Consider the following 11,837-nt stretch of genomic DNA (forward strand, 5'->3'; position numbering starts at 1 on the left):
CTTAACCCTTCCAGGACAGGAGTCCTATGTTTCCTGGTCTTTTGTTGCTGCTGCCAGTTCATCCACGGCTCAGTGGTAGGTGTCAACCACTGAAATATTAAAGTCAACAAAGCCAAGTTTGTTTCCAGGACCTCCTGCCTGCTTTTGCTATCCCACACCACGTTGTGCCTGTTCGGTTGTTGCACCTTTTACCCTTTCAGGTTGATCAGGGGTATTACGGCACTTGTTTTATATTATGCAATTTGATTGTGCAACTTGATATTAAGGAACCGTGCCCAGAGATAGACTCAAAAGAACCTGAGCCTCTGAGATTTTTGCTCTTTTAAAGGGAAATGTGCCCAGAGATGGACTCCACCGCACGAGAGCCTCTGTGATTTATTAGGAAGGAACCTGGGTACGGACTCATATTTGTTCTTTGAGCCTCCAAGAACTTTTATACTGTTTTACCGTTTCTTGCTGTTTTATTAAGGACAATTTGCACATATGGACTATCCTGGTATTAATGTCACGCTGTGCCAGGTCAGCGCCCCAGTTCCATTCACTATCCTGAGAGAAGAGAACGACGCCCCTTGTCACCGCAGTTCACCTTTGCCAATTGGACCTGATATGAATGTAAATGCAGATGAATTACATATATGTATGCCTGCATGTGTCTTTTTCTGTTTCAGGTAAAGATTCCAGTTGGGCGGGCCCTGATGGAGTACGAGGTCGTACTCAGCTTAAAGCGGTGGGGTATGTAGTGTACGGGGGCTGTAATGCCCGTCACTACAGAGAGGTCACTTGGTGTGCTGTCGTCCCCCCTTATTTATGGGGAGGTTGGTATGAGTCATCTTTATAAAATATAATGTAATGTAATGCTATGTACTTCCCTGTTACTGTAAAATGTGCATGTACAGGCCTGCTAGGGGTGTCATTCCAGCTCTTAGTCACTAGAGGGAGCTAGGGAGCCCTAGGTTATATAAGGCCCAGTTAGGGAAGGGAAAGGGAGTCGGTAGTCTAGTCTAACCAGAGTGAGAACCAAGTTGGAGATTAGACAATGTCAGAGTCAAGTCCAGGCCTGAAGCCTGCAGACCAGGAGAGGGTATTGCAGTCCCTGTAACCGGGTTCCAGATCCAAGGAGAAGGTTCCCCTCCTGAGTTCATATATGCAGAAGCAGGAACACCACAGTTAACCAGCCTGAGGAAACTAGGAGAGACAGAGGCAAGTCCAGAAAAGCAAGAGGTACTAAAGACAACAGAGGAGGAACTTGATAATTATAAAAACCAAGGATATACGCCAGAGCTAGGGCATCGGGCCTTGGAGAAGAGTTTCTATGTTCCAGGATCAGTCAGGAATAGAGTGCAAGCCGCCTGTACTGCAAGTCCTGTGTTTAACACTCTGAAGTCACCTTGCTATATATATTGCCTGCATCTAATATACTGCAACCAACTGTCTGCAAAGGAACTGCGCTTCCATCTATGTCCATGTATGATGACTACTAAAGTTTGAGTTCTGTTTTAACATCACGTGGTTCCTCAGTTATTCCTGCTATCAGCAAACGGCGTGCCACCGTTTAATTGGCACTGGCGTCACGAACATTACTTATCATTACCTGCCCTTGCAGAGAGTCAGCTGTCTCAGGTTAGTGTCACGATTGCACTACAACACCCAGGAACACTATTAACCCTAACTTGAGTACGCTGCACAGGCCCTTGCCCAAAAATTTTTTAGATAGTCAGCTCAGCAGCAGGCCCTCACCCCTAATGTTTTAGAGGGTCACCAGCAGGCCCTCGCCCCTAATGTTTTAGAGGGTCACCAGCAGGCCCTTGCTCCTAATGTTTGTGAGGGTCACCAGCAGGCCATCAATCATAATTTTTCAAGGGTGTGTATGATGCTCTCCTTTATGTGTAATAAAGGGTGTATTGGAGTGTCGGTTCCTTGTAATTTTTGGCAGCCCTTTCCCTTAGTGCATAGGCTTTATGAGTGTAGGAGTCTCACTACCTGAACAATTGTACCACAATGTGAATGAGGCCCTCCTTTATGTGATATACAGGTTGTATCGGAGTGCCTCTTCCTTGTAATTTTTGGCAGCACTTGCACTTTATATACAAGTAAATATACAGAAAAGAATGTTTCCTAGCAATTTTTCCTCTAAAATCTATTTTATCTTCGGTCTGGTGCGTATTATTGTCAGTCTGTAAAAGTGGCGTACTACTCGGACAACATCGTTCCTAACAGCGACCTGGGCGTCCAAGATGCATCCAGACATCCTCCCCATGCAGTTCCCGAACCATTTCAGCGGTGTTTCCATCAATTTCTGACCTTTTCCTATGAACCAGAAACCCTCTCCTCTTCAGAGCAGGAGGTGCCTGGTTTAATGCTCGGATTCTTCCATTGACTTCCATTGTGCTCGGGTGCTCAGTAGAGCACCCGAGCATCCCGAGGTGTTCTACTCGAGCACCTGAGCACTTTGGTGCTTGACCAACACTAGTATAGATAGATGCAAATGATCCGCTTAGTGCAACAAGGGCATCATTGTTGCTCTCATTGCACCAAAGTTCCACTCCTTTCAGCACCCCAGTCCCTCCTTGGAATGTAATCTCAGCTGGCCCTGTGTTCTCGTTCATGCCCTATAGTTTTGCATACAGGCGCATGCGCAGTACAGCCCTGATTCTCACCTGGGCCTAAATCAGTTGTACTATGCATGCACCGATGACATGATGCCGAGGTCTGTCTCCAGGTGGAGATCGATTTTGGTCAATATGTCTAACTGATATGTCATAGAAAAACCTGAACAAATGGTAAACTTTTCTACTGTAGTAATTTTCCCATTGTATGTAATCGTCTTTACATTTTCTATCACACCCTGTGGAACAGTGTATTAAACTTCAAAGAATTGTGTGAAATAAAATCTTTATTCTCATCACTGGAATACAATGTGCAATATCTGGTAGCGCTCAAGATTCATTTGAATCTAGACATTCCCGCACACTGCCAGCAGATGGCGCTCAAGTTCCGCTGTCGAATCACGTGATAATCTCCTCTTTAGCCCGGAAGCGGAAATAAGTGCCGGAAGTTACTGAGTGACCTGAGCTTGGCATTGAAACGCAGAGTGACAAGGTGAGGGCAGAAATGTGGCGCAGACTGTGTAATGTGTTTTCGGAGTTGCTTGTTTAGCCTGGAGGCGCTAGTCCGTGCGTCTTCCGGTCCGGGCTCCCTCCTGTCAGTGTATGCTGTGACCTTAGCCTCGTCTGCTGTGGACGGTCAAGGGGTTAAATTAGAGGGACACGTCCAGAGCGATCCCTGTGATCGCCGTATTCCCAGGGACTCTTCCACACAATGGAGGAGTCCAGCGCACTCTGATGTCCTGGAAGGAAACCTTCCTGTTGCTTCCATTGCTGCTCCATAGAATATAGTGAGAAAATCAATGCATGGCTCATATATTTGCCTTATATGAACTCCAGACCTGGGAGCACTTGATCTATGTGTCCAAATGGTTGCTCTATTGGCAGGTACAGTAGTTGGTCTGCTTCTGGGAAAGCTGGGTGCCAATTGTTAAAGGAGTTTCCGGGCTACAGAGATTGATCCACTATCCTTAGTATAGGTCATCAAAACCGGATTGTTGGGAATCTGACTCCCATCATCCCCCCCCCCAATCTGGTGTTTGAACAAGTTGCAGCACTTTGGAACAGCTCTGTACATTGGGTGGTGATGTAGATAAGTGGTACTTCCAGTTAAAAGAGTTTTCACATGGATTTCGGTAGAAAAAAATATCTAGAGTAATGAAAATAATTTTTATAACTATTATACTTTTCTTTTACTGACACATCTGTCTAAACTTTCTGTGGGTGGGCAGCAGCTCATCCATTTGACAGTGAAGCACCAGCATCGACCACGAGTGTATTACAGTCAGTTCTTATTAACCTCGGTCTCCCCTGCATAGAATGTAGCCCCTGATACACAGCCTCAGTGGTTCCACTAGTGATGGTATGTAAATCCCCACTTCTCCCCTGTCTGGAGGGACAGAGAGCTATGTAGTTTTATGAACCTAGAAGTAGGGATGAATGAAAAGGCTGCTTCCCTGTGACTGTGCCGACACTGATAGGAGCAGGGAAGCTATTGAGCAAGTTAGTCCTCCACTAAACACAGGCGAATGTGGATCAGGAGACACAGCAGGGGGCGCTGCCAGAAAATGTAATGTACATAGTTTATAAGGCTGAAAAAAGACATCTATCCATCCAGTTCAGCCTGGGGGAGATTTATCATACTGGTGCCTTAGTTGTACATGGCAACCAATCAGATTCCACCTTTCATTTTTCAAAGGAGCTATGAAAAGTAAAAGGTAGAATCGGATTGGTTGCTATAGGCAACTAAGCCAGTTCTACTTTACACCAGTATGATAAATCTCCCCAAATATTTGTAATATGTTTATCTTGCAACAATACTTAAAAGGGTTTTCCAAGACTTTAATACTAATGACCTATCCTCAGGATAGGTAATCAGTATCTGATCGGTGGGGGTCTGACACCCGGGACTTCCACCAATTAATTGTTTGAGAGCACAGTGCCATACATTGTATATCGAATTTGCTTGATATCGCACTTAGCCCCGTTTGCTTCAATAACACTGAGTTGCTCGTAGGCCATGTGACCGATGAAAATGTCATCATTAGTCTAGGAAAAGCAGATATTAGGCCGGTGCCTTCTCAAACAGCTGATTGGCAGTGTTGTACCCCTAACGATCAGATACTGATGACCTATCCAGAGGATAGCTCATCAATAGTAAAAAGCGGAACACCCCTTTAATTTGAAATGCCCCCTTCATAGCATAAGAGTATTTTTTTTGTGGGATAAACTAAAGTCTTTAAAGGGTGATTGAGTTTTCATAAAACCTTTTGATATGTCATATCGAAGGTTTTGATCAGTGGGGTGTGAGTGCTGAAGCCCCCACAATCACTAGAATGATTGCTGCAGGAGATGGACTTAATAGAAGGTCTGTGGGCCTGTCTACATTCTGTCCCCAGCAGTTAGGAGAGAGGGATATGTGAATGCTTCTCTCTCCTCATTCTAGAGACCATGGGGGGTCTCAGCACTCAGACCCCAAGCTATGAAAACCTTTGATAAGTTTCTACGACATATCAAAAGTTTTATGAAAACTCAGCCACCTACTTACAGGTAACTTCTTTCCGACCTTCGCCGTACATGTACAGCGCACCAATCAAGCAGGCACAAGAGCAGTGCTTGCCCAATTAGTGGCAGGGGCCTGATTGCTGTATCCACTGGTATCACTGAAAAATCTGATGCCGATGCAGCTCCCTTTCTGACCCCATCGAAGGCAGTGAAAAACAAGACTTACAAGACCATCGCCAGAATAATAAAACAAAAAATACGGCTTTCAGAAAATAGAGACACAAAAACTGGATTTTTTTTTTCTTTTCAAAAATGCTTCTATTGTGTAGAACTGAACAAAAAATAGGCCTATTCGTTATCATTGCATCCGTAATGACTAGTGTTGATCATGAATATTCAAATTTTGAATTTTTATCGCGAATATAGGTAATTAGAAAATTCGCGAATATTTAGAATATAGTGATATATATTCGTAATTTCGAATCTAAGAGATTTTTTTTTTTTTATTGCGAATTTTCGTAATACAAATTTTTAAATTGCCGAGTAAAAACACGATTCTTCCAATTGGCCCACAAGCAAGAAGCAGGGAGGAATCATGACTTTAAATGGGAAAAATGATGAATATTCTAAAAAACTAATATATAGCACTATATCGAATATATTCGTAATATTCTAAAAGAAGAATATATAGCGAATATTTGAAAAAAACTAATGTAGAGCAATTTAGCTAATATAGTGCTATAATCTTCTGTCTAATAGTTGTCATTTTTTTCTCATCTGAAGTTCAGATTGGAAAAAAATTACAACTATAAAAAAAAAAATTATAGCACTATATTAGCTAAATTGCTCTACATTCGTTTTTTTTCGAATATTGGCTGTATTGCTATATATTCTTGTTTTAGAATATTACGAATATTCGAAAAAATGAATATATTCGATATAGTGCTATGACTCATTGGCCCACAAGCAAGAAGCAGGGAGGAATCATGTTTTTGCTCGGCAATTGAAAAATTAGCGATTAAAATTCGCATTACGAAAATGCGCATATTACGCGATCATTACCTTGTTGATTTTTCGAGTAAAAAAATCTTAGAATATTCGAATTTGCGAATATTCACCGAATATTCTACAAAATCGCGAATTCGAATATGACTACTGCCGCTCATCACTAGTAATGACTGGCTCTATAAAAATATCCCATTAGGTGAACGCCATAAAAAAATAATAAAAACGATGCCAGAACAGCCATTTTTTTGGTCACCTCACCTCTTTAAACTAATATCACACGATCAAGTCACATGCACCCTGAAATGATCCCAATGAAAATGTCGCTGCATCCTGCTGAAAATTGAGCCCTCGCACAAAAGCATTGCCAGAAAAAAACAAAAACTTGGCTCTCGAAAACTTACTGGCGTCATTTGTGGGAAGGGAACGGTCATCGGAGGGATTCATCAAAATGGGCTCAGAGTGGGATAAAAATAAAATAAGAAGTCACCTTCATTGATCCCCTGACACTTACCGGGTCGCTCCCTGCTAGTTATGCTTTCTGGTACGCACATGATGCGCTGGAGATGCCTGCCCAGCAATGACTGGCTGCAGTGGTGACATTCTTCAGTCAGTGATTGACTTTGCAGGCGTTTGCTGCATTTGAGACAAGACCATGAAGTAGAGACCAAATTGGTAAGTGTCCCTCCCTCCTTAGCTCGAACAACCACTTTTCCTCAGGGGTATGTGGGTAGCTCACTCGGTTAACAGACTTTATTTAGGTCCTTCATTTGTAAGAATTCTGCTCCAGTATTGTAACATAGATTTCCAGAGACTCTAACCTTGAGGTATATCGCTAGGATATGCCACCAATGTCAAATAAGCGTGGGTCCCGCCTCTGGTACCTGCACCTATCTCTAGAGCGGGGCTCCCTAAGTGAAGGAGAGTGCTCCATGCATGCGCTCCATGCTCTCTATTAACTTCTATGGAAGTTCCAAAAAGAGGCGAGTAAGCACACCCATAGAGGTGAATGGAGGGTGGCTGCACGTGCACATTTGTTCATTTTGGTGGCCCTGTTCTACAGATAGGTGAAGGTCCTAAAGGAGAGACCCGCACCTATCTGAACTTGGTAGCATATCCTAGCGATATATGCCACCAGTGTGTGAGATGGACCAACCCCTTTAAGCACAAAATGCATTGTAAATCAGCTCCTACAGCTATGGATGGACATGCACATTGATCACAGCAAAAGAACTATGATGCATTGGCTTGCTATGTGTTAAAATGGCTATTCCCTCTTTTTTCAGCAAGTAAACCATGGGGCTACACTTTGGAGACCTCGCCAAGGTTCGGCATGTTATCACCTTCACGTTGTCTCCGTTTGAACAGAGAGCTTTTGCCAACGCTTTCTCCAAAGGGATTCCCAATATTTGGAGGAGGTTCTCGTCCAACTTTCTTACCGTAATGCCACGTAAGTTCTATTCCTATTCATTACTTGTATGGCACCAGTGTATTCTGTGGAGCTGTACACAGGATGTGTCCTCATACCTGTCTCTGGCATCCTTGAATGCATGTACTCGGGCTGATGTGTGGGAGACCAGCGCGATACTCATAGGAAGCACAGAAAGTACAACACTAACCAAGGTGCCCTTCATAGCATTTACACTTTTCTTTGTGAGGGAAAATCCTAACCACTCAGTTGGTATGGTCTTAGTTTTATCTAGTTAGTAAATGTAGAAACAACCAAAAGTTGCATACCAGAGGTCGCATATTTATAAGGGTGCTGGAACATTTAACATTAGCCCCACGTCATCTTTATTGGGCTTCTGCGCTGTGGTGGCTCTGAATTCTGTGGAGCGGTTAGAGTCAACATGCCCATTTTTGAATGGGGCTTATCTGCAGGCCGTAGCAGTGCAGACTCCAGATCATGCCAGCAATAGGAGAGTCAGCATCAGATTTTTGTTGTGGTTTCTACAGCAGCTTATGTTCGGCCTGTAAACTTGCACTAAATATTTGTGTTGAGTATTTTTTTAGATATGGAGTATAAAAGGACTACTCTGTCAAAACCCACCCAGGGATACTTCTCAAGACTGATGTACCTATACTTCTGAAAAGTCCCAGGAAGTTTAAAAAATCACAGATTGTGGTGCACATATGGCATGTGTCCATGCACACTAGCATTGTAGATCTAAGGGAACTGCCAGGGAACATCAATGGTCAGACTTCCCAGTGAGAGGTTTTCAGATCTTTCTCCCACTCCTTGCAGCCTCTTTATGAAGCGATCAGACTGTATTGTTGGTGCTGGCATACAGTTCTTACACTGTTAATTATTATTATGTTTTCGCTTTGACCTTTAATATTTTCTTTCAAAACTCATGAGTTTACACATGGGCTTTGGAAGCAAACAGACGTTTCATAAACCTGTGGTGACCCCTCTAGTTCTGCCAGGTCACTTCCAGATGAGTGAGATTTAGTGCCCATTACCAAAGACCTGATGATGATTACTTGTAAGTAAAATGCCATTAGCTGTAAGGGATGCCATACATAGGGTATTCTGTTGTGTGTGGGGAGCTCCTGACTCTCCTTGACAGATTATTTCAGGTGAGACAAGCATTAGGCAGATTAAATTTTAGTGCCCTATCCTTATGTTCTCCCAAGAGATAAGCCACTGCCATACCACGTCTGTATGTGTATCGGTGAGTTGAGAGAGAGCGCTATTGGCCAAACATGCCTTCTGCCAGAAGCTATTGAAGGTGTAGTGGCACTTTTAGGGTGCATTATAATGTGCAGTATGGCATCGGTAGTGTACTGCATAGCTGTGCATGTTTTACCCAGAATCTGCATTGGTAGTTCCATTGTGGTTTAGGTTACACAGCTTCAACACTTGAAAACGCATTCTTCACCTCTAGAAGAAGCAATGCAGTTTGCAGTTCATTTCTAATTCCAGATGAAATTGCTCTGCATAGAGCACCCATCTATACGGGTAAGGGTACTTTCACACTTGCATTGTTGGATTCCTTCAGGCAGTTCCATCGGCAATCTGTATGCAAAGGGATACCAAATGCATTGCAATACCGGATCTGATATTTTTTTTTCAAATTTTTAAAGGTCTGCGCATGCGATGACCGCAAAACCAGATCCGTTTTTCCGGAACACTGGAATGCATTTCGATGGAATTATGGCAAGTGTTCCGGAATTTTAGACTGAGAAAATACCGCAGCATGCTGCGGTATTTTCTCTGTCCAAAAACCGTACAGTGACTGAACTGAAGACATCCTGATGCATACAGAACGGATTGCTCTCCATTCAGAATGCATTAGGATAAAACTGATCAGTTCTTTTCCGGTATTGAGCCCCTAGGACGGAACTCAATACCGGAAAAGTTTAACCCAAGTGTGAAAGTACCCTAATGGGTACTTTCACACTTGTGGCAGAGTGATCCGGCAATCTGCATGCAAACGGAAAGCATTTGTAGACGGATCCGTCTTACAAATGCATTGCAAGAACGGATCTGTCTCTCCATTTTTCATCCGGAGAAACTGATCTGTTATATATATATATATATATATATATATATATATATATATATTTTTCACATTTTTACCGGTCTGCGCATGCGCACACAGTAAGGACGGGTCCGGGATTGCAGTATTTTGAATGCCAGATCCAGCACTAATACATTCCTATGGAAAAAAAATGACGGATTCGGCATTTAGGCAAGTGTTAATTTTTTTGGGCCGGAGATAAAACCATAGCACTCTGCAGTATTATCTCCGTCCTGATCAGTCAAAAAGACTGAACTGAAGCATCCTGGACGGATTGCTCTCCATTCAGGATGCATGGGGATAAAACTGATCAGTTCTTTTCCAGTATTGAGCCCCTAGGACGGAACTCAGTGCCGGAAAAGAAAAACGCAAGTGTGCCACACACAGAGTTTGTTGCTGAAATTTTCTGTGACTGAAAATCGGCTCCATTCACTTGAATGGGACTTGCTTAAATCCATGTACTTCCCATATTCAACAATCAAATGAATGGAACAAATTTTCAGTCACAGAAAGTTTCTGCAACAAAATCTGCCGTGTGAAGGCACCCCAACTGTGCTAATGGGGGAACCAGCATTTAATGCCTCTGTTCTCTTGCATTGTCAGTCAGGTGTTGTTGCATTTGTTAAAAGAATAGAAAAAATCCTAGACGCGACTAACTCATCTGTCACTTTTTCTTTTGCAGCCTTTGCTTTGGCATATTTCATCTACCACTGGGGTACCCATGAACACGAGAGACTGAAGAGGAAGGATGCATCCCTGTATGAGAATGACCAGTAAAGCAGTCAGGTGGAGAGCATTACATCCATCCTCTGACACGCTAAGACTCTGTCAATGCTGCATAGTGTGAGAAGGATTATTTATTGCAGCCTGAAATCTGACTTTTCACAAAATAAAATTCTTATTGTTCATTGTTGTGTTTAGATTTTGTTTAGTGAATCATCTGTCATGGTTTCATCTGTTCTGTGATCTCCAGTCTGTGGTCTGGTATTTTTCACCATCAGGATGCTGGTTGTTACATCACATTGCACACTATCTGCAACAACTAGAATGGTTTCTCCAGTGAGAGTAGTGCAATTGTTCCAAATATCAGTTATGTGCATAGACTGAGGCCTGAAAATGTTGTTGTGTAAATTATAGCCGAAATCTACTCCTGTCTATACTGGATGGAAATTTTAGTTTATGGTGCAAGAACAACCCAAGACACGCCAAATTTATTAAGAAATGTGCTCAATTAAATTTGGCGCATTTTATGTCAGTGTACTATAGATGAGGGTATCTGAAACAGTGTTAGAAAATTTGCCTCTAATTTTTTGACTACCAATGATGTAGTCTAAGTGATGAAGTTTCATTGCTTGGTACCGGTTACTTAAAGGGGTTGTGCCTATATATTGACTGCATCTGATTGGTGGGGGTCTGAACTCTGTAATCCCCCAACGATCATGAGAATGGGGTACCTTGTGCCCATATGAATGGAGCGGTTGGTTGAGCATGTGTCCTGACACTCCATTCATTTTCTGTGGGACTGCCGGAGATGGCCAAAAGTGAATGGAGTGGTGGACTGAACTGCTGCTGCATTCAGTGAGGGGACTGTTGGACCCTTTCTTTTTGGGATCACTAGTCAGATGCCCTGTAATCTGATATTTATCACCTATTCTGTGGATGGGTGATAAGTAATTTTTGTAGGTTAACCCCTTTAACTCTGCTTAAAAATACTTAGTGCAACCTGTGGCTCCCTGTGCTTTAAGTGGGATACTGTTAGAAAAGACAGACCTGCAAAGCAGCAATGCCAGTCATCGGCAGCAGGAGATGGTTTAATAGATATTATATTATAGATCCACACTACTTCTGTGTGGTACAAATATGCTATCCTTTGGAGATTTCTGTACCCCTGTACAAATAGTGTTGCACAGAAGTTTCCATATCATCACCACGATGGCATATGAGGAGATTGACCTCAGTAGGGGCAGGAACAGAGAGGTTTAAATCCCCCACCACCAACACCAGTGTTTCCTGTCCCTACAGAGGACAGAACTGAGAAAGATGAAGATGCTTACCGCTACACCATATTTGGATCATGGTGTCCCCCTGCTCTCCCGCGGTCTAGTACTAACGCTGGGCAGGGGGAGGATCGGGAGGGCTCGCTCCGGTTGATCTGGAGCCTGCTGCCGGGCCGACGTCTCCCGCCTTAGACCTGGTGGAT

At 43.1% G+C, this 11,837-nt stretch overlaps 1 protein-coding gene across 1 annotated transcript; it reads left to right on the forward strand.

Annotated features, from left to right (window-relative positions):
• Positions 1–2,984: 2,984 nt before the first annotated feature.
• LOC120977715 (cytochrome b-c1 complex subunit 8) lies at positions 2,985–10,547 on the forward strand. The gene is made up of 3 exons (XM_040405787.1): positions 2,985–3,099; positions 7,400–7,563; positions 10,320–10,547. Exons 2-3 carry the CDS (start codon positions 7,410–7,412, stop codon positions 10,412–10,414), a joined length of 249 nt encoding a protein of 82 aa, XP_040261721.1. The 5' UTR covers positions 2,985–3,099; positions 7,400–7,409; the 3' UTR covers positions 10,415–10,547.
• The last annotated feature ends 1,290 nt before the right edge of the window (positions 10,548–11,837 follow it).

Source organism: Bufo bufo, chromosome 1 (assembly GCF_905171765.1).
Source record: "Bufo bufo chromosome 1, aBufBuf1.1, whole genome shotgun sequence".
Lineage (NCBI taxonomy): Eukaryota > Metazoa > Chordata > Amphibia > Anura > Bufonidae > Bufo > Bufo bufo.